The 27,493-nt window shown below is 43.9% G+C and overlaps 1 protein-coding gene across 2 annotated transcripts in view; it reads right to left on the bottom strand.

The window, feature by feature from the left end:
- The window catches only part of LOC148028803 (RNA polymerase III subunit RPC82 family protein), a 165,607-nt gene that overhangs the window by 12,867 nt on the left and 125,247 nt on the right, over positions 1–27,493 (bottom strand). For both annotated transcript variants that reach the window (XM_087687594.1, XM_087687593.1), the window contains exons 9-12: positions 8,946–9,104; positions 8,813–8,850; positions 8,623–8,712; positions 8,448–8,531 (exon numbers count right to left, since the gene is read on the bottom strand). In XM_087687594.1, the coding sequence (XP_087543720.1) occupies positions 8,448–8,531; positions 8,623–8,712; positions 8,813–8,850; positions 8,946–9,104 (371 nt within the window). The remainder of the gene's footprint in view (positions 1–8,447; positions 8,532–8,622; positions 8,713–8,812; positions 8,851–8,945; positions 9,105–27,493) is intronic.

Genomic DNA, 27,493 nt, shown 5'->3' with positions numbered 1-27,493 from the left:
ACTCAAAAACTCAAGCCCTAAACGCAAAACTCAAAACTCTAACACAAAAACTCAAACACAAACAATAGAAGGGAGAGAGAGAACACACCTCTGAAATGAATGAATGTTGTAAATGAATGTAAGAGTGTACAGTGTGCTCAAGGGCAGAGCAATGTTGGAGTGTGACGTCCACCGAAGACGGATCACAAGTCTGTGGCCGCCAGTCAGAGTGAAGGAGTGCTGAATAGTGAATGGCAGCAAGCTGGTCCCCGAAACGCAGCAGTCTGGAGGCTAGAAACTTTTAAACGCAGCAGTGTACCACCAATTGAAGGTTGGAAACTGTGCAGTCTACTGTAAACAACAGGCTGAAACAGTGTCTGAGAGTGTCAGGGCCTGCAATGCTGAAAACGCAGGCTGACCCTGGAGATGATGGACAGTAGGCTGAATAGCAGTCTGGGACAGTCTAGAGCAATCCCCAGCAGCTGAGAGCTGTTGCTTACTGCAATGGACAGGCTGAAGATAATGTGGCTGCATTCGATGATGACATGACAGCAGATGGAGGTGGGGTGCAAGCTGGAAACTAGGCGCCAACAGCAATAGAGGGTGTGTGGGCTGGTGTAACTTGCAAACAAAAATGATCGCTGAATGGGGGCAACTTATCTATTTATAGATGTGGAAGGATGCCCCGAAAATTAGGGTTTCCACTAAACTCTCTCGAACCACTCCATGTTTTAAGGTTTCCACTGAACACATATAAGACCGGAATGGATGGTGCTAGATTTTCTCTCTCCAACCGCTCTCCGTTTTAGGGTTGTACTCTAAAAGAGCATTTTTAGTGTGTTTTGGGGCTGTTTAAGAGGCTAATCAGCAACAAGTATTGCATATTTTAGCTCAACACCCCCTCTTAGGCCCAAAACTGAGCTGAAAGGTTAGGCCAGCCATTGTGATGTTTATGTATCCCAAGGCGTCCCACCCCAAAGCAGCCAAGGCATCGGACAAAGGAAGCGCATCGGCTGTCCAGTGGCCTATCAAGACCACAGAGGCGATTGTTATCGTACCAAGGGAATCCAAGTAGTCACCTCAGAGAGGATAGGACATCCAACAAAGGGTGCACATCGGCTGCCCAGTGGCCTACCAAGCCCTACAAAGGCGGATGGAACTACATTGAATGTTTTTTTTTTTAAATAAGTGAAGTAAATGTGATGGGATACGGCCGATTGAGTAAAAGTAATCCAGAAGACGGAAGTAGGGAGGTTACACCCAACACATAACAAAACAGTATAAGCTAACCCATCCACTCAAGATGTCAATGACAAGGAAAAATAGGTGATGAGGTATCCATGTGATGAAGAAGAATGGTGGTGTGGTAACAACAGCCACCGGTGGAAACAGCTTAGGATCCGTGCAAGTGGTGCTTTGCACAATGAGATGCAAAGTATGCTACATGCTGAAGAATGCTCATGCAGCATGTGCCACTTTGACAATGTTCCTCTTGGAAAAATTGTTCACTTGCCCAAGCGCCCTAGTATAAGGATGATGTAATTATGCAATGCAAAGGGTAAGGTACAACAGGGGAAAGAAGCCAAAGTCGAAGACAAAGTGCCAAAGCTTGTAGAATACCAAGAAGGGTAGGAACCCTCTCTCAACCTGGATGTAGATGCCAAAGAAGAAAGAGGAGCTTGATGTCGGTCTTCATATGGTGCAGAGAACCATAAGGAATGAAAGAAGATGAAGTGGATGAAGCACCCCACTAGAAGAGCAAGGGAGAAGTCACCGCCATGATAGCATCAAGAGAGATACTACACGATCCGCCTCGAGAGGGAAAACCGCCATGCTGGAAGAAGAGCAAGCACTCCTAGGATGATGAAACCATGAAAGGAATGGTGGGCATCCCCACGTCTCTGGCCCAGGGAGGACCAAAGCAATCTGCAAGTTAGCCCTACACTGAAAGACAAAACCCTACAAAAGAGATGAGAATCTGCAAACATAGAGGTTAGTGGTGAGATGCTCCAAAGCAAAACAGAACAGAAAGTAAATCTAAATTCAAAATAAATGCAATGAATGTGTACGCATGTGAGGAAATGCAACGGAAGACAAAAAAATGGAAAAACTAAGGATAATGAATCCTATGGGCCCGACTCTAAGAGTGCGAAAAATGAATGCTAGACTGACCTAGGGTATCTGAAAGGACCTAGAGGCATGCAAGTCAAAGAAGGTGGCTACCATCGCGTATGTCCAGTAGTAGAGCTCTGCCAAGGGAACGCCTGACGAGGTGGAGAGAAAGGTGAGATGGATGCATGAAGTACAACAGGATCGGAACCTGTAGACCAATCAGCCAATCCCTCAGGGGTAGTGAAAGAGATGGGCCGCTAAGGCTGTATTCGAGCCACATGTCCAATAGCAACAACGGGTACTGAAGGAGCAGATGAAGCAGAGCGGAGGGCATAGCCCCACTGGACTATGCAGTCGCAGCAGTCTGCAGAGGCTTTTTAGGTAGAAGACCTTAGGCCTTGGAGCGACACTCCTCGTCCACATGGCTTGCTCTTTGGCAATGTGTGGAAAACCGGTTTTTCTTACGGAGTTGCTGCCAGATAGGTCTAGATTCTTTGGTTCCATCTGAGGAAGAGGAGTCACCCTTTGATTGGCTTACCTTTGCATCTAGCAAGTTCTTGCCACTAGTGGTTGTCCCTCCCAAAGAAGAGGCAACCACCCCCTCTGCTCTGAATAAGGCTGTGATGAGGATTTTTTGTGGACTTGATTATACAGCCTCGCGTAATGCAAGAACTGGCACTCAAACTCGTAGAAGGTTGGCAATCTAGGTTAGGAGATGATGTGTTGAATGAAATTGAAGTACTTATCGAGCAACTTATTCAAGAAGAGTGTAACCTGATCGTCATCTGACTTTGGACAGCTAGTAGTGGCGAACTCGGTAAGTAACCGCCTATATTCAACCAACTTGACTTTCAGATCATCCCCTTCCTTAATAGAGAACTCTTCAAGCTTAAAGTCGAGATTGATGCGTCGAGTACGATCACGAGCCGCATAGCAGTCGAGAAGGTGACTCCAACGCTCTGACGCAAGCGCGAAGTGCTGCAACTGAGAGTGAAACTCAAGAAGCAATCCTTGCATAAACTGAACATTGGTTGTGGCATTGTGGGCTCTCCGTTGATGGATGTAATCAGGGTGAGCTAGTCGAGGGCCCGGCATAGACTCTAGACCAATGAAGAGGTCCCAAACACCCTGAGACTCAAGCACTTGTTGCATGAAATTAGACCAAGTGGTAAAATTTGACCTGTTAAAACGTGTCTTATCCGTGAAGGCATTCTTGGCCGTTGCAATAGGAGTGGTAGTGCTCGGAGATGAATAGTGTGAAAAAGTGTAGTGTAGGTAGGATGGGGAGTGGAGTACACTTGGGAATGGGCGCCAGAGTGCCCACCAGGCATGCGTGTAGTGTGCAAGGTGGATCCATAGGTAGGGATGGGTTGACTAGGCATAGACATGGTAGTTACATGAGGAACCCAAGGAGGTGGGACGAGAACACGGTGAGCAGAAGATGGGAATCCCTGCGTAGGTGTAACCCAAGGAGAGTGTGAAGACACACCATAAGCTAAGGATGGAAACCCTTGTGTATGAGTGGTCATGGGAGATGTGAAGCTAGGGATAGTGAGGGGGATACCCATCACAATAATCCCAAGAGTTATGGGTGTGCTCATGTGCTAAAAGGTGAGAGGCACTGTGTTAAAGTGTGGCATTCCCCCTAATGAAGTACCATGGTGCAAAGAGGTAGAAAATGGGGTGGAAAAGGAAAAGGTGCTAGGAGCGGAGATGGAAGATCCAACCCCTAGAGTGTGTGATGTAGATGTGGAGTGTAATCCAAGGTTTTAGAAAGATGATGAGAGGTGTAATATAGAAGAGAGTGGGATGGGAGGGAAGTGAGAAGTGTGTGTGATATGCTCAAATGAAACAGAAGTTGTAGATGTACTTCTATTGAAGTTCACATACGCAAAGCCATCCGGATCCTGTATCTCAAAAGAAGAAACAAGCGAGGGTTTTGATTCATGCAACACAAAAGAATTGTACAAACCTGACATTGGACCTGACTGAGATGATGAAGATGGATCGCCAGACGTTCCGAATGCCGTATGTCCTCCATGATTGGAGAGGTGGCTAGCCTCACCAACCGGTCTGGATGTGGTAGCAAAACTGGTAGGAGGGGTGTAAACATCACCATACTTGTTGCGATAGTACTTCTCAAAGTCCTCTATCATGTTAGTGAAATCTCGTGAAGGTGGAGTGTCGTCCTCCTCACCGAATCCATAATGCCGTCTCGGGGCCTCCAATGATGGAAAAGTCTGATAAGACATCATAGGAGCTGGAGAAGGTGTCTGGGACATTGTGATTCGGTTACGAGTCGTATTGTGTGCCTCGCACAAAGACTAGCTCTCCACAATATCTGCAGGATACTCTTTACAAGAGCACCGGCTCTGATACCATGTGAAGGAAACTGCTAGAGTTTGCACTGAGGACACACAGAGTGTATGACCACGACAGAAACACAAAGAGACAGACACAGACACATACACAGAGGGAAAAACTCAAACCCTAAACGCAAAACTCAAAACTCAAACACAAACAGAAAAAGGGAGAGAGAGAACACAACTCTGAAGTGAATGAATGTTGTAAATGAATGTAAGAGTGTATAGTGTGCTCAAGGGCAAAGCAATGTCGGAGTGTGATGTCCACCGAAGACGGATCCCAAGTCTGTGACCACCAATCAGAGTGTAGAAGTGCTGAATAGTGAATGGCAGCAAGCTGATTACCAAAACACAGCAATCTGGAGGCTAGAAACTGGTAAACGCAGCGGTGTACCACCAATCGGAGGTTGAAAACTATGCACAGTCTGCTGTAAACAATAGGCTGAAACAGTGTCTGAGAGTGTCAGGGCTTGCAATGCTGAAAACCCAGGCTGGCTGACCCTGGAGATGATGGACAGCAGGCTGAACAGCAATCTGGGACAATCTAGAGCAGTCGCCAGCAGCTGAGAGTTGTCGCCTACGGCAATGGATAGGTTGAAGATAATGTGGTTGCAATCGATGATGGCTGGACAGTAGATGGAGACGGAGTGCAAGCTGGAAACTAGGCGCCAACAGCAATAGAGGGTGTGTGGGTTGGTGTAACCTGCAAACAAGGATGATCGCTGAATGGAGGCAGCTTGTCTATTTATAGATGTGGAAGGGCGCCCTAAAAATTAGGGTTTTCACTAAACTCTCGCCAACCGCTCCCCATTTTAGGGTTTCCACTTAACTCTCTTGAACCACTCCCCGTTTTAGGGTTTTACTCTAAAAGAGCATTTTTAGTGTGTTTTGGGGCTGTTTAAGAGGCTAATCAGCAAGTAATGCATATTTTAACTCAACACTTCTGTACCACCAGAAGATTTTATCAGATCCCTCAAGGAAATAGGGACTTGTGGGGCCAACTTCTGATGGCACTACAGCCCAAGGAGCCTTTCCCTGCCCTTGATTTTGATTTCCCATGGTAGCGCTGGGACCTTGTAGGTCGACTTCATCTACAAAAGGCTTCAGCTAATCGGGTGTACCACGTTAGGATCAAGAACACCATTGGCTGACCACCAAGGCCAATATTATTTGGGGCTTGCATAAATCTCAAGCTTGGTGGAAAATCATTGTCCTAGAGGATTGGTTCAACAAGACACTGTATAAATGCAAAGTCTTCCTTTGGTGCATGATGATTGGTGGGCTTCCACTTGCCACGGCACTTGCAAAACCTCCAATTTCCAATGGCAACTGCTTTCTCGGTCTCACCAATGCAAAATTTTCTCACCATCACTTTCTTTCATACCCTTTGTCTTGGAAAAGCTGGACCCCTTTGTCAAATATTTGAAGGGATGTGGTTGGCATATTGTTGTGCCCCTTCAATTGGTTATTTGGCCTGCCCAAATACCCCACTCCAGCACAACCACATATGAAGATCTTGTTTCCTTTTCTCCATTTCTGGGGCTATTGGCATAATTGAAATACCAAGCAAGCTTTTGTCTTTGATTCCAAGTTTGGTGTTCGGAGACACCTTGCTAAGCTAAAAGGTCTTCTACACCGTCAGCTGGATCTTGTTCAGCACACTGCTCTTCTTTCCAAGGAGGACTTGGTCCCTTGGCATATGGCGATTTCTGCTGCTTGGCTATGACTTTTGTATTCTTTTAGACTTTCTATAATCTTCTAATCACTTTGATATAATACAAATCACTCAGTACGAGAGAGAGAGAGAGAGAGAGAGAGAGAGAGAGAGAGAGAGAGAGAGAGGTCTACTCTTATGTCTACTATGGGCTTTGGTACTCGGATGTCTCGTTTGATCTACACTATTAGTGCTGCGGCTTCTTCGTGCGTTATGCTGAATGGTGGTGTTACCGAGCCATTTGTCCTTGCACGCTCTGTGAGATAGGGTTGCCCTTTGAGTCCTCTCTTTTTTGCCCTTGCGATTCATCCGGTTCTTTCGATGTTATCTCATATGGCAGCTTCTACTCAGCTAGCTGGATTGTCTCTTCCTTTTAGGCAGCACTTCATTAGTCAATCCTTGGCTGATGACAGCTTTAAGATTTTGCGTGCGGACAAGGATAATCTTCGCAAAGCATTAGATGTTTGGACTCTCTTTGATCATGCTTCTGGTCTTCATATCAATGCTTTGAAATCAGCCATTCTCAGTTGCACGGAGTCAGATTTGCAGTCATTGGACTGGTAGGGAATGGTTGTTCCCCGTGGTTCCATTGTCAGGCATCTTGGGTACCCTTTGGGTGTTGATGTTCGGCCAAAGCAACTACTAGAGTGGATTTTACAGAAACTGGCAGCTAAGTTTCTGTATTGGAAGTCACAGGCTTGGCCCTTCCATGTTCGCCTCAAAGTGGCTCAGACAATTATGTTGCCACTGCTCACATATTTCTTGCCATTGCTGCCTTGGACTACTACTACATTGAATGCTCTTACTCAGTACATTCGTTTCATGTTATGGAAGGACTCCTTGCATGCAGGCATTTCATGGATTTCTTGGTCGCATGCATGTACCCCCAAACACATGGGTGGTGGGGCTATTTTGGATGCCGAAACTCATATATTGGCACTCCGTTGGTCTCTTTTTCGTGCCATGTGCTTGAATCATCACCCGTGGGTCTTTATAGCCCGTTATTTTCTTGAGGATCACGGGCTTGTGCATGGTAATACCCAAATTCGGAGCTCCTGGTGGCATGTTCTTAATGCAAACTCTCGGTTTTCTAGTCCTTCATCCTCCCTGCTTGGTCATTTGGTATGTTCCTAGAAATTGGTTCTCCAGAAGGCTCAATGGCATCCAACGGAGAACCGCTTAGCTACTAACTCTTTCCAACTGGAATTGTTGGCAACCTCGCGATTATTTCTTGGAAAGGCAAACATGAGCTCAAACCAAAATTTAACCACATGGCACGTTTGGGCTTGACTTCAGTTTGCAGATGCCACCCTTGCCAGTTGCAATGTGTTGATATCGTTCGTATAGCCAGGAGGCTTTTCAGGATCCCTCGTGGATACCATGATTTATGGGGACAGCTTTTGATGGTGCTCCAGAGCAGACAACCCTTTCCTGCCCTTGCTTCGGATCGTCCCTGGCAGGACTGGGACCTTGTAGACCGGCTGAACTTGGAAAAGGCCTCAGCTAACCAGGTGTATCATCTTCTGATTAAAGATCATCAATGGCTAGTTACTAAAGCTAATACTGTATGGGGATTGCATAAATCTCAGTCATGGTGGAAGGTAACTGTGATGGAGGGCTGGTTGAACAAGACACCTTTCAAATGCAAGGTCTTTCTTTGGAGGGTGATGATTGGCGGTCTTCCTCTTGCTTCAGCCCTTTCTAAGAGTCGAATCTCCAACGACAATTGTTTCTTTTGCACCACGAGTGTGGAATTGGCCCGTCATCGGTTTATTTCTTGCCCTCTCGCTAAGAAAATCTGGTCACTCTTGTCACCGGTTTGGCGAGCAGTGGTTGGTTTCTCGCTAAGCCCTTTTGATTGGGTTTTTGTGCGGCCCAAATACCCCACACCGGCACAGTCGCATATGAAGATCTTGTTTCACTTTCTCAGATACTGGGGCTGTTGGCACAATTGGACCATTCGGAATGCTTTTCTTTTTGATTCAGCCTCTAATGTTCAGGGACATATTGCTAGGCTTAAAGGTCTCTTGCATTGGCAGATAGATCTCATTCGGCACTCTGACTTACTCCCTCGGGAGGACTTACTTCCCTGGCATATGGCAATTTCCTCTGCGTCTTTGCCATGACTTTTGTAACTCTTTTGTCGTTTAGTACTTTATAAATATAACATCCATTACAAAAAAAAAAAAGAGAGAGATCTACTCAAGGCCAAATAGGCTTATGAGACAGATCACTCTAAAAGCAGTCCACATCTTGTGGGGGGGGGGGGGGGGGGACACCTGAAGTTCCAAGTATTCCTCTTTGAACAATCTGTATAGCACATCCCTTGTTTGTTGCAATGCTACAAGAGCAATGTCAGATATCTGCATCAAAACACTTGATGGTTAAGAAATCTAACGTTGTAAACAGGCTAAGGCACTTTCAAAATGTTCACATTACAGTTCAATGAAGTGCCTGCTTTTGTTCTAGTTGTCCCTTCATGGCTAAAAGCCTGAAAATTCGGCAACTCTCCTTTCCATATCGTTGAAGAATGATACCTTCAAGCTGTAATACATATGTAGCATCTTTATAAAAACATTTCAAATTGCTTGATTTCCAAAAACATGTGTGCATAAATTCAAATCATATTAGATTGCACAGGTACCTCACGTCGACGAGCAGACTCTACAATCTTGTAAAGGTCTGGTAAGTTTGTAAAGGAACACGAGTATCTTGGGACTAAAAAGAACGAATGATCCTTTCATTGAGTTCAGCTAAAAGCATTTAGTGTAGGATACTAATTACATACTGATTCCCCATGTCACCTGCTTTGCTTAAGAAGCCGACTGATTCAGCACACATCATCTGCAGGGCCATTCTAACACGTTCCATTGTCATTGTTCGCCCTTCTGGCATCGCCCTCACGGCTTGTAAGATAGCATCCATAGATAGTGGTGCTGTAGTACCACACACAAGAGTACAAAAAATCCTGTCACTCATAAATTTAACTTTCAACAGCAAGTAACTTGTTAGCACTACTTAGGTATTTAGGCATTGAATTGTGTCCAACTAATCAACAACATTTTCCAGAGATATAAGTTTATTCTTTGATATTCTTTCAGCATTGAATTGTGTCGAAGTAATGATCAAGAATCAACTCAAACAAATCTTTTAAAGATCATGACATGAGCGTTTTGAACTGGTGCTAGCCAAAATTAACACAACATGCAAAAATTTGCTCCATCTAACAATAAAAAGAAAGCAGCTGCTCAACATCACCCATCTCCTAGTTTCCCTTCACCTCTGTCCACTTCTGCCTCCTTCCCTCTGCTCCCCCCTCACCTTCCTGAATAAAGATATATTCCTAACATGTGATACCCTTCCAGTTGTTCATTCACGTTTTTGTTCCGCCTGATCCAAAAGTTACTGTCAGGACCTTTGCATTGCTATCCTGCTTTCATGCAACATCTGCCCCCGTTAACTAGTTGGAGTTGACAGTTGAACAGCTGCTTTTTGCATGTCTTCAAACCATTCACAATGCTTTCCTTCTGCACCTTTCTTATACAGGTTAGACTTATGCAGCACTCTATTCCCTCTTGGTTGTAACATTGTTGGACAGATCAGAAGATTCACATTTTGAATAATGTGCAGGACTGAACTAAGCATTTGAGACATAGTTTAGGGTCACTAAGGAGAGGAAAATGGAAGCACCATGTCATTAACAAGTCGGGGAGAAGAGAAGAAGAGGGACAAACATGCAAAGAGAAAAAGGGACAGAGCATTCTAAGAAAGAGCAGAAGTGTGTATTAAAGAAAGAACGAGGTCTAGGCTTGTCAGGGCCTTGAACTATGTCCATTTACACAAATTTACTACTTGGAATTCTAAATCCCAGTTGAAAAGGGAAATGCCAAGGGAAACATTTCAGATCCAAGGGGAATGCCACGTGACGCTGTTTCCGACAAGAAGATGCATTGCCCCTAGGGAAATGTGTTTTGGAAATTTTGAAGCTGTTTCAGAGTTTCGGGCACCTCTAAGAGACATTTCAGGTGTTTCCTGCTTCCATGATTCGGAAGCTGTAAGTCTAAATCAGCATTAAGAATGCTCATTCCTAACTAAATTAAGATCCCACTATGCACACTTGAATTCCATTTTGCGTGAAACGCTTGAATTTGTGAAGTACTCAGCAGTATCTAAACCTACTCTTGGGGATTGCCATAGTAACATAGGGTGAGTGATTTGCTGGGTCCTGGAGATTAGACTGATCATGCCTTGGAAGTAGCTGTAACTACTGGGAGTGACCATGCCTTTCAATAATCCCTTGAGGTACAACTCTAGGCCACTGTGCCTCGCCATGGCAGAAACTTCAGAACCTCTTGTTCGGCAACCCATGCAACTAGCCTGGACGAGCATGCTGTGCACTAAGAGGAACTGACTGCCAGCTACTTGCTGCTTGAACTCTATCCATTTTGAAGGGAAAGATTTTTAGTGCTTCTCATCATCTAACATCAGTGCTTCCAGTTTTTTCTGAAGTTCTGCTACCCCTCCTCTCTCTTTGAAAGTGGGTGTGGCTCTCAGATAGCCCAACACATTTGCTTCAGACAGCCTTAGAATGTTCTCTACCTTGACAGGTAGCTTCTGGAAGTCATCTATGATGGCACTGATCTCTCATGTTTCCCATTTCTCTGCTGTGTAGTGGCCACTACGGCTAACTTGGCTCCTCTACAATGCAATTCTCCTGATTACCCGAGGAGAATGGTTCCACAAAGTGCCCCTTGAGGGCTCACCAGTTTGAAAAGTAGTTACCAGAGAACTGGCTGAACTAACCTTCCAAAGTGGACAAATAGGACAAACAAGGCATCTTCTTGTTCAACCCTGTGGTTAAGGAACATGCTTCAGGCCTAAGGTGGTCTTTTGAGTTTTCCATGGCTGAGCCTTTGAAAGAAGGGGACTGACGTTTACTCTTGCAACACCTTATCGAGACATCCACTGTAATTGAGCCTGAGCTGGCTGGGGCCTGATGTTGAATGGGTTGGTGTTGAAGAAGAGAAATAGTAGCACATGCACCATTCATGGCAGAAGACAGTTTGGGGTTGAGGGTGAGGTTGAGGTGAAGGTGCTTGTCCTTGAGTTTGAGGTGAAGGTGGACCTGATGGAAAAAAAGGCTGAGGTTTACCTTGGGAAGCCTTTCCCTACAAAGAAGCTTGAGAGTTACTTTCCATTCTATAGGATGTCCAAGATTCTACTAACCTAAAACCTATCCTAGCCAAACCATAAGTGTGCCAATCAACATTCTAGGGCCTAACCAATGATATATTGGAACATTTCTTTTTCTATTAAAAGAAAATAGTATTAATAAATTCTTCAAAGAAATCCCTCATACAAAAGATAAAAGTACAAAAAAGGCCCTATAAGGGAAAACCATCTACATAAATAAAATATTGAGCGAACAACCAATTTGGTGGGTTGAAATGACAAACCAAATGCGGCACTAAGTAGAGACATTTTGAAGGCCAATAACAAGGCTACACTTACACTCCAAATTAATCCAAAAATGATGCCACCAATCACCTCCAATCTGTGATCTGTGATAGAGCCCTCACTCCACTATGCTTGCATGTAAACTGTGTGAATTCCTACTCTAGTGTTAGCCAATGATGAGAAAAAGGGACTCCCTTGAAAATCATCATATCTACATGATAGGCCACAAGCCCTAGGCCTTGGTTTGTGACTCGAGCTATCACCTCCCAAATCACTACCGTAATCTCAATTGAGCCACGAAAGACCATCGTGAGGACTCTTTTCCACACCTCTGGACACAAGGACAATCCCATAGAAAGTGCCTCTAGGTCTCCTCTTCTATCTTGACATCTTGCACACACTATTAGGAGCCTTGCCATACTCGCAAGAAGAGAGGTTTCTTCCAAGGTGCCAACTACCACACTCACAAGAAGAGAGAGTTTTTCCAATGTCTAAAGCTATCATCCAGTCTCCTCTAGATACTTTTAAGAAGAATGCCAAGATGCCATGTCTATGCAAGCATTGTTGAGCAACTAGCTTTGCTCCGATTCTGCTCATTTATATCCACCTTTGCATTGGAATGTTATGTACAAATACATCCAATAACTTGCATGTCAATTTGTGGGCATTATGGAGATGTGCTAGTGTCTCCAAAAGAAAATACACACACACAAAAACACAAAATGCAAAACCACAAATAGAGAAGAACTCTGAAGTGAATGAATGGATTTTGTAAATGAAGGAAAGAGTGTACAAGATGCTCAAAGGCATGTAGAAATTACACAGCACAACAGATAGAATCTGAGCAAGGAGTAGAGAACAGACAACAAATATGAGAAGAGCAGAAATTGCTTTAATTTCAAACAAACTGATATAAAGATGGCTCTGTCCACCCGTGCGCTTCCACTGTGAAGCCTAGATGGTGATCCAGACAGATAATAGACGAAGAGCTTAAGGGTAGCTGGAAGAACTCTAACTAGGTGAAAGATAGATTGACAATGGCTTTGGAGGGGTCTTCCTTTTATGCCCGGGAAGGTAGTCTAGTCGACCTATGCAACCATGTTATGAACCTTCCCTAGTCAACCAAGAAATATCCTTTACCGTCGTCCCTGATAACTCTCACCCCGCAACTCGATGCATTCTGCATAAAGTTGCTACCAGCATAACTACTCTATCTAAACCAAATGCTAGATCCACAAAGGTCACCTTTTTTCCATCCGATCACATAGATGTCATTCGATATACAATTCAGGACCCAAACAATATCTGTGCTCACACATGGCTTCTCCTCATAACAAGGGCCTTACAACTTAGAGCACCATGGATCATTGGCGGCACCTTGCAAGGGTGGGGCATTGAGCATATCTAACAAAGCAAAGCTATCCAATAATCAATTACTCTTCTAGGAGCCTGCTAAGGAAGTAGTCAAAAAGTGATACCCACCAAAGATAGATCCAGAGTGTTGTAACCACCAATCAGAATTGAGATGGTGCTGAAACTAGAAGGACAACAAGCTGGAAACCAAAATGCAACAGTCTCTGGGGTGTAATCACATGAGGATGATGTCAACTGGTCGTCAGCAGAGTCTGATCCATAGAGCCCTTCCTGCCACTATCGTCCCGTGGTCTCGTACACAGGTGGTGAGACTCGGACCAATAGAGGTGCATACGCCTCCGCTCCTGCCGTGGGCCCCTATGGCTTGCTCCCAATAAGTATGCGAGCTGCCCGGCAATACCTTCCCAACCCGCTGAGCCTGGGTGAGGGTGAGCTTGTGCTCCTGCAGTAGCAAGATGTCTATCCGTCCGGTGAGGGCAGGCTACAACTCCTGCCAGACAATCAGCTTCCTCGAGCCACGTGCCCCACTGTAGTGGAGACTATTCACATTCCAGGATGCAAGGTGTAGGCTCATGGGGAAACCTGTGACTGACCGAACAGGCATTTGTTCCGTGTGGAAGCTGCAAATGAGGAAGAGAGACTGCGAAGCATGCAGGTACGTTTTGCCACCGGTCTGGATGGTGAGCTCCAGTCCCCCATGGTAGCCCTCGGCCGAACCATAGAGGTAATAGATGCTCCAGGAGGTACTATCAATGCATCTATCAGCCATGCTGAAAACCGCGACTCTGCACACTGGTAGAAGCAGGCCGCCTGTGCCAGGGGCCACTTGATCACGTCCCTCGACGCTCCCCATTGTGGGGGGGGCTTGAAAGATAATGCTCAAATGCGGGACGTCGGCGCCAGCCCACCAGTTAATGTCCATCATGCAACCTGGCCACTGTTGTGCGAACAGTGCTAGTCCTTCATCTCCCATCCACTGGGAGATGTGATCTGCCACCTGACTCTTCAATTCCTCCTCAATCTGTATAGTCGTCCACTCCTCTAAGAAGGATGACTGAAAAAAGAAAGCGTAGTTTGGTCCATCCGGTGGTGCTAGCAGGTGGACCTTGCCCCTCCTTGACTTACGAACCACGAAGATCCCCACCTCTAGAGGTAGTGGGAACTCTCCGCGCTCCGCAACTCGCAGGTAAGACCATGGGCCACTACGAAAAAACTCTTGTGGCAGCAGCTGTGCCTGTCTCAGGAAAGTATGGCGGGTAGCAGGGGCAGATGAGCTGGTGGCTGTGTGGACGGGGGGGGCTGCTGATGTGCGGAGGAGGTAGGTGTGTGTGGCTCCTCACCTCCTGTGGGAGGAGGGGGAGTGGGTCTGGGGGGGCTCACCTGACCTGGGTGCGGATCAAGGGGAGTGCTCCGTAGGGGGGGTGATGGGGGTGGAGTGGATCGCGCTATGGTGGGATGGCTAGAGATGCATGGTGGGTGTGGGGAGGGGGTGGTAGCCCTGGCAAGGGGGGGCTGTGGACCAAGATCAGTGGAGAGAGGGGGCCGATGGGATGTTGGGGGGAGGGGGGGGGGGGGGGGGGGGGGTGGTTTGTTTGGGGTGGTGTGGGTGAGGGGCCTGTGGGGGCTCCGGTGAGGCAGTCTGTGGCTCATGTGGAGAAAATGGAAGGGATCGGTCCTGTCGGGTGGGGCGGACAAGGCGAGGTTGTGGGGTGCTCTGTCGAAAGGGGGGCGCTCGTCCGCCATCACCCTGCTGACGAGGCTGGGCCTGAGGGGCTAGCTGTGCCCCCCATTGCTCTCTCCCTGTCTGTCGTCTCTAGACCCTTGTGAAACCGTCAGCATCCACCTGCGGACCTGTGGGCAGAGCCGCCTTGGCTCCAAATTGTGTACAAACTGCTGCCTGATGCCCAAAGTCGTGGTAGCGCAAGCACTGCCTTGGTTGCCCAGTCACAATGACCTACTGCCTAAAGGAATGCCCGCCTGCATCAATCTCTAGGAACTGTGGGATATTCTTGACCTCCTTCACTGCCACCCGTATCTTTGGGACCCCTGCCGTTGTCACTGCATCTGCGAAAGACACGGGAAGGACAGTGCCGAAGAGCCTCCCAAAGTCTTCCACCAACTGGCGGTACTCAATCGCCAGGCCGGGGAAGAGGAGGGTGACCGGGTGCCGAAGAAACTTGTTGTGGAGTGCAAACGCCTCCACAGTGAAGCCACTGTACCAAGGGACCATGTATATAACCCCCTTCATGGATGCATATGGTGAGCTGGCGAGTAGCTCGTGAGCTACGTCTACTGAACAAAGGCGGACCATGAAGATCCCTTGGTCCAACAGGACCGCCTCCATGATCTGCGCCGTGCCGATGCTCAGTGTGGAGTGGAGCCAGTCCCAGACCTAGGCCCTAGCTGGGGAATGTCCTACTACCTGACCATAAATTGTTGTTTCCATTAGCTCCAGCTCCTTAGCTCGGACGGCTAAGAGCTGCTCCTCAGAGAGGACTACGCGCAAGGTGTTCGACTGGGGGGGGGGCACGGCACTCGGTGAGTACGCCGGCGTGTGACCAAAGGTTTCCATTGCCTGTCCCTTCTAGGAGAACCTACCTATCGCGTTACTGTGCTACTGAATGGGGAGTTGCTACAGGGGCCGGGGGGGGGGGGGGTTTCTATTTTCAATGGCGGTGGTGTTACAACCTGATCGTGGGCCAGGCCTCCCGTCAAGGCGGCAGTCGGGGTGGGGGGTTTCTGTTTTCAATGGCGGTGGTGTTACAACCTTATCGCGGGCCAGGCCTCCCGCCAAGGCGGCACTCGGGGCGGGGCAAACCGGCCAACCAGGAGGACAGCCAGGCAGAAGGGGGAAACGGCAGACAGGCGGCCGTTACACAGCGTTGCAGCGAGGGCGCGTGAACAGAACTGAGAGGCACGGACAGTGCTCGGATGGCAATGATCAGTCGCACAACGGGCAAAACAGTTGAATAGCGGCCACGATCAGTCGGATGGCGCGAGCAGTCGGACAGTGGGCGAAACAGTCGGACAACGCGATCGGACGGGCGACCAGTCGGATGGCGCATAGTCGGGGCAGGGGGACAGCAGCGTGACGTGACGATTGAGCGTGACTACTCAAAAACGATACTTGGAAGGCCTAACGGTAAATTGGGAAACCTTTTTCTTAAAGTGCTTACTTGCTCCCATGTTGAGCTTTCTTCTTAACAATCTCTCCATTTTACTAGACATTCTTGATAAATAGTATGCCTTGTTTATCTATTATAAACATTTAAAGTTATTTCTAGTTCATATGGAATAGATTGGTCACTGAATAGCTCCTCAATCTTATCATTTAAGACAAGATTATCCATATCACCCAGCTTCTTTTTTAGCTTGCTTACATGGAAAACTGGATGTGTTTTACTATCAGCAGGTAGTTGGAGCTTGTAAGCTTGTTTCCCCACCCTCTTAAGTATTGTGAAAGTATCACAATACCTAGGTGAAAGCTTTGGACATCATCCCATTTTCATGGTTTTAATTTGTCCAAGCACTTTAAGATAGACCAATTCCCCTTCCTCAAAGGAGATGTCTCTTCAGTGATGATCTACATAAGCTCTAGCTCGATCTTGAGCTTTCTTAATATTTTCTTGAGCAAATTTTAACATACTATTCATATCCTCCGAAAAATCTTTTGCTGCCTGAACCTTTTCCTTATGCAGTCCTACTGCATGAGGAGCTCTAGGCTGAAACCCATACATTAGCATAAATGGACTATATCCAGTAGAAGAGTGTTTGGCACTATTATATACAAACTCTTCTATCGGTAAATACTCTTCCCAATTAGTTTTCTTTTTACTTACATATACTCTCAACATATCTTCAAGGATTTGGTTAACCCTTTCAGTTTGCCCATCAGTTTGCGGGTGCTCCACCGTGCTCATGCTAAGTTTAGTATCCAACTTCCTAAATACAGCACGCCAAAATTGACTATCAAATTTTCTATCTCGATCAGAAACTATATTTGCCGGAAGGCCATACATCGGTATATGTTCTCTATGAACAATCTAGCCAATTCTTGTGTTTTAACATTAGTTGAAGTTGGAATAAACCTAGCCATTTTGGTTAGCCTATCCACAATCACCCACACAAAGCCATGCCCCCTCAGTGTCCTGGGTACCCCGACAATAAAGTCCATGGAGAAACTCTCCTATTTTCCCGAAGGAATCTCTAATGGTGGACAAGTCCTCCCATTTTCAATCTTTCAGCTTTATTAACCTGGCACTTATTACGTTTGACCACATAGTCAAGGACATCCTTATTCATTCCAGGCCAATAGAACTGCCTTTTAATAAGACTATAAGTCTTATTAACTCCTGGATGTCCCGCACTAGGGGTATCATGACACTCAAAGAGTATCCCGTGCCTTATTTCTTCATCTTTCGGGACATATATCCTACCCTTGTAGAGTAAATAACCATTATCAATGGTAAAATTCTTCCACTTGAATCCCATTTGAGCAACCCCTGATGCTCCATTTCCTTGTTGAACATCCTCAGATATTCCTTCCTTAGTGGAGGCCCTTCCATTTGGATCCCCATTAAAAATTACCTCCCATATGTTGGAATATGCCGGATCAACCTGGCATTTCCCTTTAAAGGATTGAAGCAATTCGGAAGAGAATTGAGTAAAACTCAATTCATTTATGATGGGCATTCTGCTGAGCGCATCAGCCACTATATTGTACTTTCTTTTTCTATATCTTATCTCATGGTCGAACTCTTGGAGGAGTTCGGCCCATCTGGCTTTATGCTCTTGTAGATCCGGTTGGTCATTAAGCCATTTAATGCTTTCATGATCCGACAAGATTAAAAGTTTGGCACCATACAGATAGTGTCTCCATTTCTTCATTGCATGTACTATTGCATATAGCTCCCTCTCATAAACGGAATAATTCCTTTTCGCACAATCTAATTTCTCGCTTTCAAAAGCAACCAAATCGACCCTCTTGTAATAAAACCGCGCCAATTGCCCTATCACTGGCATCAGCTTCAACCATGAATGGTTTATTGGGATCCACAATTAATAGTACTAGAGTTGTAGCATAGCTACCTTCTTTCATTTTGGTCTGTTTCCCGATTAAAGCTCTTTCCTTTCCCTTTAAGTTGGTCCGTCATTGGAATAGCTATCTTGGCATAATCTTGAATGAATCTACAATAAAATCCAGATAAACCTAGGAAGATCTGCAGCTCTTTCAACTTCCTTGGAGATGGCCATTCAATAATTGCCCTTACTTTTTTTGGATCCATCTTGATTCCCTCTTTCAAGATAATATGCCCCAAATATTTGACGTCTTGTGTGAAGAATTCACATTTAGTTTTCTTCCCATAAAGAGAATGGGTTCTTAACAATTGGAATACTAACCGTAAGTGTTCCAAATGTTCATCTCTTGATTTACTAAAGATCAAGATATCATCCAAGAAGACTACTACAAAGCATCCCAGATAGGGCCGTAACACACTATTCATCAACTTCATAAATGTAGCTGGTGCATTTGTGAGGCCAAAAGGCATCACCAAAAAGTCATAATGCCCATATCTAGTACGAAATGCCGTCTTAGAAACATCTTGGGTCTTAATTCTTACTTGGTGATAGCATGATCTTAAGTCAATCTTTGTGAAGAATTTTGCCCCTTGTAATTGATCAAAAAGATCTTTCATCCTGGGCATAGGAAATTTATTCTTCACTATTATCTTATTAAGTGCTCTATAATCAACACAAAGTCGCATAGAGCCTTTTTTTCTTCACCAATAAAATTAGTGAAGCCCAAGCTGAATTGCTAGGTTGTATAAACCCCTTATCAAGGTAATACTTGATTTGTCTTTCGATTTCTTGGTGATGTGTTTCACTTAGCCTGTAAGGTGGTTTAGAGACAGGGCGTGTATCCCTATCTATGTCGATTGGGTGATCTACATCACCCCTATCTGGTGGAAGGCCACTAGGTAAGTTAGATAGAAACGCATCTTTAAATTCATCTAACAAACCACTTAATTCATTATTTACATTCAACTCACAAGCATAAGAAAATTGCTGCTTTATATTACAAGAAGTAAGAGTGTCTTGTACAGGGAGGGACTATAACATATATACCTCACAAGCTTCCTTCTTCATCAACTTCTGTACTTCAAGGGAACACATCAAAGGGTTACCAGATACTTCATGTTCACCTTGAATCACAAAAGTCTTACCATCCCTTTCAAATTCCAATGTACTATGATGATAACTAAGCTTTAAGGATGGTTCTAATCCCCATAGCCACTCCCTTCCTAGAGTGATATCAGCCCTTTCCATATTCATAATTTGGAAATTGAGCTTATCTTTATATCCTTGGATCTCGATTTCCCAATTGAATACCATTGTATCCCATATTTTGTTATCCTGACCTCGCATCATACGAACAAGATATTGATGCTTACTCTTTTGTTGGGGAAGTTTAAACTTTTTAACAAGTGTATAACTTATGAAATTGTGGGTGGCGGAGTCATCAATCATGACTCTAATACTCTTCCCACATATCGATCCATGCACTCTAAGTAAATCATGTGGCCCGAAGGTAGGTTGCCACATGGAAGTTGACATACAACACCTGTGTTGTACATCCTTGTGCAAGACCTCTAAAGATTTATACTTTTCATGCCCCTTTAATTCCGAGGTCTGCACTACATGAATTTGTTTCTCTTTTCCCTTACCCTTGTCCTTATCCTTTCCTTTATCTTCCCCCTTCTTTCTTTGAGGGCGATTCCAAGCAGCATGGTTAGGGGATAGGCCATTGAAACATAGCCTTTCTTTTTTTGCCTTATCAAAGTCATCTTGACTTAGCTTCGGCCGTACATATTGTCTCTTTTCAAAGGGTTGTTTCTTACCCTTAAGGAATGGCATTTTCCTTTTGGATTTGCCGGCAAATTTTGAGGCCTCAAATTCCTTAGTCTTGGGCTCTGTGTCGATGGGACTAGTGAGTGCACCTGGACGCGTATTATCTTCATTGATTAATGCAAATTTAATTGCCTCTTCAAGCATCTTAGGTGAACTCCTTTTCACTTCCTTTTTACAAGCCTTATCAAGTCCCCTTATAAATCCTCTTGTCTTTTGAAATTCATCTATTCCTTCCAATTTGAGGATTATCTCACGATACTCCTCGAGATATGTCAGCAAAGGTTTTCCCTTTTGTCCGACAAAATCCCAATTTTCCCAATTTCTTTCCATTTCATTCTCAAAAAGGAGTTCTTTCAGAAAGACCGATTCAAATTGAGCCCAAGTTTCAGGTATTTTATTTGCCTCCTTTAAAGTTCTCCACCATTTATATGCCTTTGACCCCAAGGTTAAACTAGCCTCCAGCGCGCTTGAAGATGTGGCAGAGTATTCTTTAATTTGTGCAAATCCTCCCGTTTTTGGAGGAAGTTAAAGATAGTGTCTTTGTTTCTATCTTTTTCCTCCCCATGAAACTGAGGGGATTTCATGTCTTTTAACACTAGGCTATCTCTCAGCTTTTGGTGGGGTTCCCTTGGGTCTCGCATAGTCACATCTACATCCTTCGATGAAGATGGAATATCTGAGGCCTCTGCTTTATCTTTATCCCTTTCGCCCCTTTCTAACAATAAGGCTAATTGGGATTTTATTTTGGTGAGTGCTTGAGTTAGCAACTCCATTTGAACCCCTTGTGCTTGCACACGAGCAGTTAAATCATCAAATTGCTCTCGTGTAGCAAAAAATTCTTCCCAGTGTTCTTCTTGCATTTCAGTTTCATGGGGATCCACCATAGGGTGGTCCCCAGAATTAGAGCCTTCCGTTGCCCCCTCTCTCTCTTTCCCCTCCATCTATACACTGGAATTAGAAAGAAAATGTAAGAAATTTGCAGACAAAGGTGAGGGACTTCCCTGTATTGCGTCTACAGGAGGGGACAAGCACGTGGGAATCAACGGCAATATGGCGCACGGCTAGGTTGGAAGATGACGTTTGCTGATGGGCTGCTTGTCAAGTCAAGTGCCCCATGGACATCAAGCAACTACGTGGCTGGGAGCTGCAGGCGAAGTTGCAGCCCAGCGCGCAAACTGGATGACTGTAGCGACAATCAGGAGGATTGCGGGCAAATTGTCGAGCAGGGTTGGTCCATGAACTGAGGGAGTGTCGACTTGCTGAAATTGCCTGAGGGAGTGTCGACTTGCTGACCGATGCGATGTCCAAGACTGTAGGAAGCTTCCACGGAAAGCCAATTGAAGCCTAGACAAAATCGACTAGCAGTTTCCTACTCTTCTCGCGTCTAACAGGCGTCGAACAACTCTAATACCAGTGTAGTGGAACTCTATTTTTGCAGTCGCCCAGTGTAGGCAAGCACAAGAGCTTGTCGATTCACCTCCCAGCCATGCTAAGGAAGATGCAGGAAGAAGCGCATGTCGAATCTCGCCAACCGTCAGTTTCTCATGAGTTATACTAATTTATAACTCACTTACCTTAGGCCTCGTTCCCACTTACTTCCTAAGCCCCCCCGAACCCCGTATGGGTGCCCAAGGCTCCCGGATGGTCATCTCTCGTGCTATTTCCCCATACGTTACATTCATTAATGTAACAACTAGCCTTAGCATTGCTAAAAATGGAAGTTGAGCGATACTCTAAAGGAGCCTAGACAGCAGGGCAGGCTCCACAAACAGTAAATGCAGTTGTCTGATGACTCCAAATCAGGTCACTAACAGCTAGAGGCAGTAGGCAAAGCAATGTTGAACCCGCATCAAGGGCTGGTGATGATGTGGCAGAATGCAAGACAGCCAGTGAAAGGAAAGTTGATGGCTGAAGACCTGCAGATGGGGGATATGGAGAGAGCCTCCTATTTATACATGTGGATCCTCCCAAAGTTTGGGTGTTTGCTCATTGAAACTTTGGTAACATTGGAGTTTTGGGGCTGTTTTAATGCCTACATTTAATGTGTAATGCATCTTTATTCGCTTAACAAGCATAACCTAACTACATCATAGCTTGAGAAATAACTAGGCCTTTGCCATAACCAAGCCATGTATCAACTGCCAAATTCCTATAACCTACTAGCCATAGGTGGAAGATTCTTCCTAGGCTTGAACCCAGCTATCATTCTCCTCCATTGTGAAGGTGCAACACTTGATAGCTTCATTCTCCTCCATTGTGAAAGCTATCATTCTCCTCCATTTTGAAAGTGCAACACTTGATAGCTTCATTCTCCTCCATTGTGAAAGTGCAATACCTGATAGCTAGCTTCAAGCCTAGGAAGAATCTTCCACCTATGGCTAGTAGGTTATAGGAATTTGGCAGTTGATACATGGCTTGGTTATGGCAAAGGCCCAACTACACTTGCAAGACATGGAGAATTAAAGAAGACTCAGAGAAACCACTTATGAGATTGTCCAAAAGCTCAAGAGGTGTAGAGGTGAGCCCTCAAGATGGTCTTTCATTGCACAACAAAGACTATACTACCAACTTCGAGGGCTTGAGCCACATACAAAGGTCCAGCACATAGATATGAGAATTTTCAAGGGAGCTATTCTTTTCTTATCATTCGTCACCATTGGAGCTGGATCCCACTCCTGATTGCTCACAAGCCCAATGGACTCAAAAACAATATCATAGATTACATCCCAAACTATGAGATGTAGCCAATGCCATTGACTTGCAAGATATTTCCATTATAAAGACTATTTCTAAGATTGGGAACTATACTCTCTAGAGAATTGAAAGAGGCCATAAGGTGGTGAAGAGAGGCAACAAAATATCATGTATATCCTATGATCATACATCTCTCCCTTAGGTACATGAAGGTAAAGGCTACACAACAGCTCTCATAAAGAAAATATCATGACTGATCAAAATACAATTAGCTTGTAGATGATATAATCTATAACCTTTGCTTTTAGAATAGTAAACAATAAGATGCATTTCACAACCTTCTCATCTAATTTGCCAACCAACCAAAAACACTACCAAGCCTCATATTAAGTGACAAACCATAGTGCTTTGATGGAAAGTGCGTTAGTATATAAGTTACAAATAATAGACTCAAGCAAAATCTATGTTGGTGAAGTTAGACTTTTGCTCATTTATCCTGTCATCTCCTTGCATGTGGCATATTGTAGAGGTATTTTATCCCATCTCAGCTAGAAATGTATTAGACTGTTTGGATATATATTTCCCCAAATAAAGAGTGTCCACTTTAGATCCTAGTAAACCTCCACTCATATATACAAAGTCTTAATACTTCGGAGTTGGCTTTCAAAGGATACAACCATGCATGCCTAGAGTAATTATTAATAAAAGTCACAAAATATAGGTATTAGCCAAAGAACTATGTTTTAATTTTACCCAATATGTGGCCCTAACAAATGTATTTTATAAGTGCATCAAGAGTAGTAGCCAATAGAGAGACCGTGTAAAATTCCTAGAGGTGTAGCAAACTAGCATATGATCAAAATGTGCATGCCAAAGTTTTGCTTCTAAGAGAGTCCAAGAATCTATAACTGCATGATGCCATGTTTTATATACATTTCCCATTATTGCTCAACTTGTACAACCCATGATATAGTGAACCAAATGTAACAATTGTATAGCCAAATGAGATATCATAAATAGTAAATCTAACATCTATAAATTTGACAATCAAGCCAATCTCAACAAGTGCACAAATTGATAGTAATCTCTTTTTTATCTCTAGCATATGCAAAGCATCTAAAAGTGTTAAAGTACTACCATTAACAATAAAATAGTCACAATTTTACAAACTCCTTTAACAAGCTAAGAATCATAGGCGCATGTAAAAAATCTATCCTTAGGGGCAGACATAAGAGAAGTGGAGAAACTGCCCTAAAAAGTAATATACTTAGTATCACCCCTATCAAAGTATTATACATCTAAATCCACAATAGATATATAAGAATCATGTTGAAAGGTCATAACAACATTACACACTAGATACCAATTCTTTATCTTACACAAGAATTGCTTATCCTCAATTTGAAGGAGAGCCATCTACAATAGCCATCTTAGCCTCTTACTTCTTAGTCTCTTTCGTAGTCAATTTAGGACAATCCTTAATGGCATAATCTCTTATCTTAAAGTAACTACAAAACTTTACTCTCATTTTTCTTATCATCCTTATTAGTCTTGCTTTGCTTGTTTTGGGCTTGAAAGAAGATGCTAAGCTCAAAAATATGCATTGCACATTAAACCTTCATTAGCTCATTCACAACCCCATAACTCAAATGCACTTAGTGTGCTTCAGTATCCCATAAGCAAACCCACACACTTTTGGTTGATTCTATATCATAAAGAGAGAGTGAGCTATGTTACTTATATCTCGGTCACTTTCCCTAGCCATCGTGTCTGCCTATCACTCCAGCTATTGACCATTTGCTACTATTGCCCCAATTATTTGGTGTTGTCATCATATGCATTCAGTTCCAATATCACGTTGCCTTCAAGCCCTTTACAATTACTCCAACACTTTGCCAGTCAATATCCAGCTGCCACCTGTACAACATCTCAAGGTCATCACACTGCTGCATTTCATCCCCAGCATCAACCCTTCGCAACTGCTCTAACCCCTGGCCACTTAGTATCCAGCTGCCACTGTGATCTTTATGACCTCAAAACAATTGTATTTTCTCCGAGCACGTCACCTTGCTACTACTTATCACCAGAGGAAATCTAGACAGTTATGTTTTGTTCTAGTTGGCTGCTCTATTGTTGTATAGAACCTAGAGGTCATCATACTATTGTCTTTCATTCAAACATCATCATTCATCATCTGAAGACTATGGCAAGGTTGTACATTGCTGGGTTTACCTGTCGTTCAAACCTTCTACATGAGTCTATTGCATTGACCAGCCCACAACTGCTAATGTTTCATCACCCTCAGCTCTAGTCTACTAAATCCTCATTGTCTTCTGCCTGAACACAATGGTTGCTTGCATGGAGAGCTGTTGGCTGTTGGATTGCATTGTGTACATATATTCATTCATTCATTTATTCTTTATCAGCACTCCTCATTCATTTAGTTCATATCAATTCTTTGATTTTTCTTTCTACATTAGTATCTTTTTCATTGTGTTTCATTCATGATCGTACACTATGCTTTTTTTTGCAAACCAAAGCTTAATCTATACAACACATAATGGATCTATTTTTTTAAGCTTGGATTTCCTGCAGCAAAAGAGAAACCAACTCCTCAAAAGACAAGCATTGGGATTACCTTTCATCATCAAACGAAAACTAGACATAGAGATTTGATAAGAATCATGAAGACCATTGAGGATAGACTCTACAAAGTGTGGAAAAATCTCATATGCAATAATTAATTACTCCCTAAGATTTTTGATCCTTGTCAAAAAGTTATCCATAGAGTCACCATTATCCATGAGTTCACTCTCTAATTGCATATACAGGTAGGCAACACAAGCATCATTTCTTCCTTGATATAAGCGTGCAAGCTTATACAAGCCGCTTGAGTTGTCTTGCATAAGCAAATGTATGAGCTCATGGTACGTGTAACAAATAATACAATCAAGGCATGAATCTCCATATCTCTGCAATACCAATAAATTCGCTCTACAATAAGTGGTAGGGCTCTAGCATTAATTCCAATAGAACAACTAGAACCTACAACATCCTCAATAGCAACTATTTCTGTTGCACACACACACACACACAATATATATATATATATATATATATATATATATATATATATATATATATATACACAACACAAAGTAAACTGTAAAAGGCCTTACCTACACAAGTGAACATTGTCGAGAAATATAAACAAAAGGGCAAAATAGTTTGCAAAATACTCGTAGTAGTGCAAATGGAGCCCGAAATGAATAGTAAGAAAAATCTGACAACATCCTGCCCAAAGGGCTCCCATTCAATATTAGTCAACTTATGAGTGCTCATCAAATCTTCACGCAATCAAAGGGGATCAAGCGGATAGTGTTCACAACTTCACCCCAAAGATCGACGCCCACTCTTACACCAAATGTTGTATTTTGGGTTACAAGCATGCACACACAAAGCTAGAGAAGATGCTTGAGAGCACACAACACAAAGTGTACTAGGAGAGTTTAAACGTATAAGATTTATAAGACAATTTTTCCCTAGAATGAAATCCATGTGTGCATCTAAGTTTTACTATTTTTGAATAGCACTTGTAGATTTCATGATTCTATTTTGATGGTCACTCGTCCCCTCTAGTAGTTATACCATCCAGAGCTGGAAGCCATTCACTCTCTATGGAAAAGTTCTATTGTTTGCCCAAAGAAATTGGCAATCATTGTAATCCTAGGTTGTTGACAATTACTAGCAAACAGCCTTCACCAAATGAAAGACCTGGTCTTAATATTCTTCTAGACTTTAAAGATACAATTTGTGTATGTATCTTACAACAATGATCTTCACAAAAGCCTAGTCTTCCTTAGATTTTATTTCTTCATGATAGCACTCAGCACTTGACTATTGGCCATAGCCTGCATGCTTGTGTATGAACATAAGTTGAAGGGTACTAATTGGTTGGGCTTCTCATCCCTTGCAAATTTCTATTGGTGTCTTACATCCTTGGCAGGGTGGTTTTGTACGTTTAGTATGATACATTCGGTACACGAATATGTATGGTATGGAACATACACAAAATTTTTAAGAACAAAATATGTTGTTTCGTACGTTCATGAAAAAAAATACATATAAAATCAGCCTACACATATAAAATATGCAACTTAAAGATAGATCATGAAAAGGCCTAGGCATTGTGGAGAAAAATGAAGAGAAAGGAGGAGAGGGAAAGGAAGAGCGATTGGGGAAAAAGAGAGGGTGTAATATCTATGAATGAACCTTTAAAGTGAGAGAGAGAAAGACGGAAACGGAGAGGGAGAAGGGGAGGGAGAGGAGAGGAAGAGAAGGTGAGAAAGGGAGAGGGAGAGGGATAGAGATAGGGATAGGAGGAAGAGAAGGCGAGAGAGAGGGAGAGGGAGAGAGAGGGACAAGGAGAGTAGGGTGATTGAAGAAGACAGGGGCTTGAGAGTTGAGCTCAAGTGAGGGAGATTGATGAAGATGGAGGCTGATTTGTATGGTGGGATGGGGGGAGGGAGCTGCCCTTTTGTAAGGGTTGAGGTGAGGGAGAAGAGAAGAGGAAGAACTATGAAAAAGGGAGTGTGAAAGAAGAGAATTTTGAATATGTAACAGCCCAAAAAAAGGGGCAAAATTTCAAAAAAGTGCACCAATGGGGTACAATTCGAATGCACGCAAACCGTACAATACCATAAGAAACAAATGTATGGTACAGTACCATACAAAACGTACCATACATGCATAGAAACCCTGATCCTTGGAAGTGTTGTAAGAGGATTGCCCCATATAACCATGGCCATGATATAATTCGTGTCCTCGCCAAGATAGCTTGTCGTCATTCTTGTAAGATAGTCCATGTAAAGCCTTGAATTGGCTTATTTGA

Source organism: Lygodium microphyllum, chromosome 11 (genome assembly GCF_053477565.2).
Source record: "Lygodium microphyllum isolate KBCC chromosome 11, Lygodium_microphyllum_v1.1.10, whole genome shotgun sequence".
Lineage (NCBI taxonomy): Eukaryota > Viridiplantae > Streptophyta > Polypodiopsida > Schizaeales > Lygodiaceae > Lygodium > Lygodium microphyllum.
This window is presented reverse-complemented; position numbering and strand designations above follow the sequence as displayed.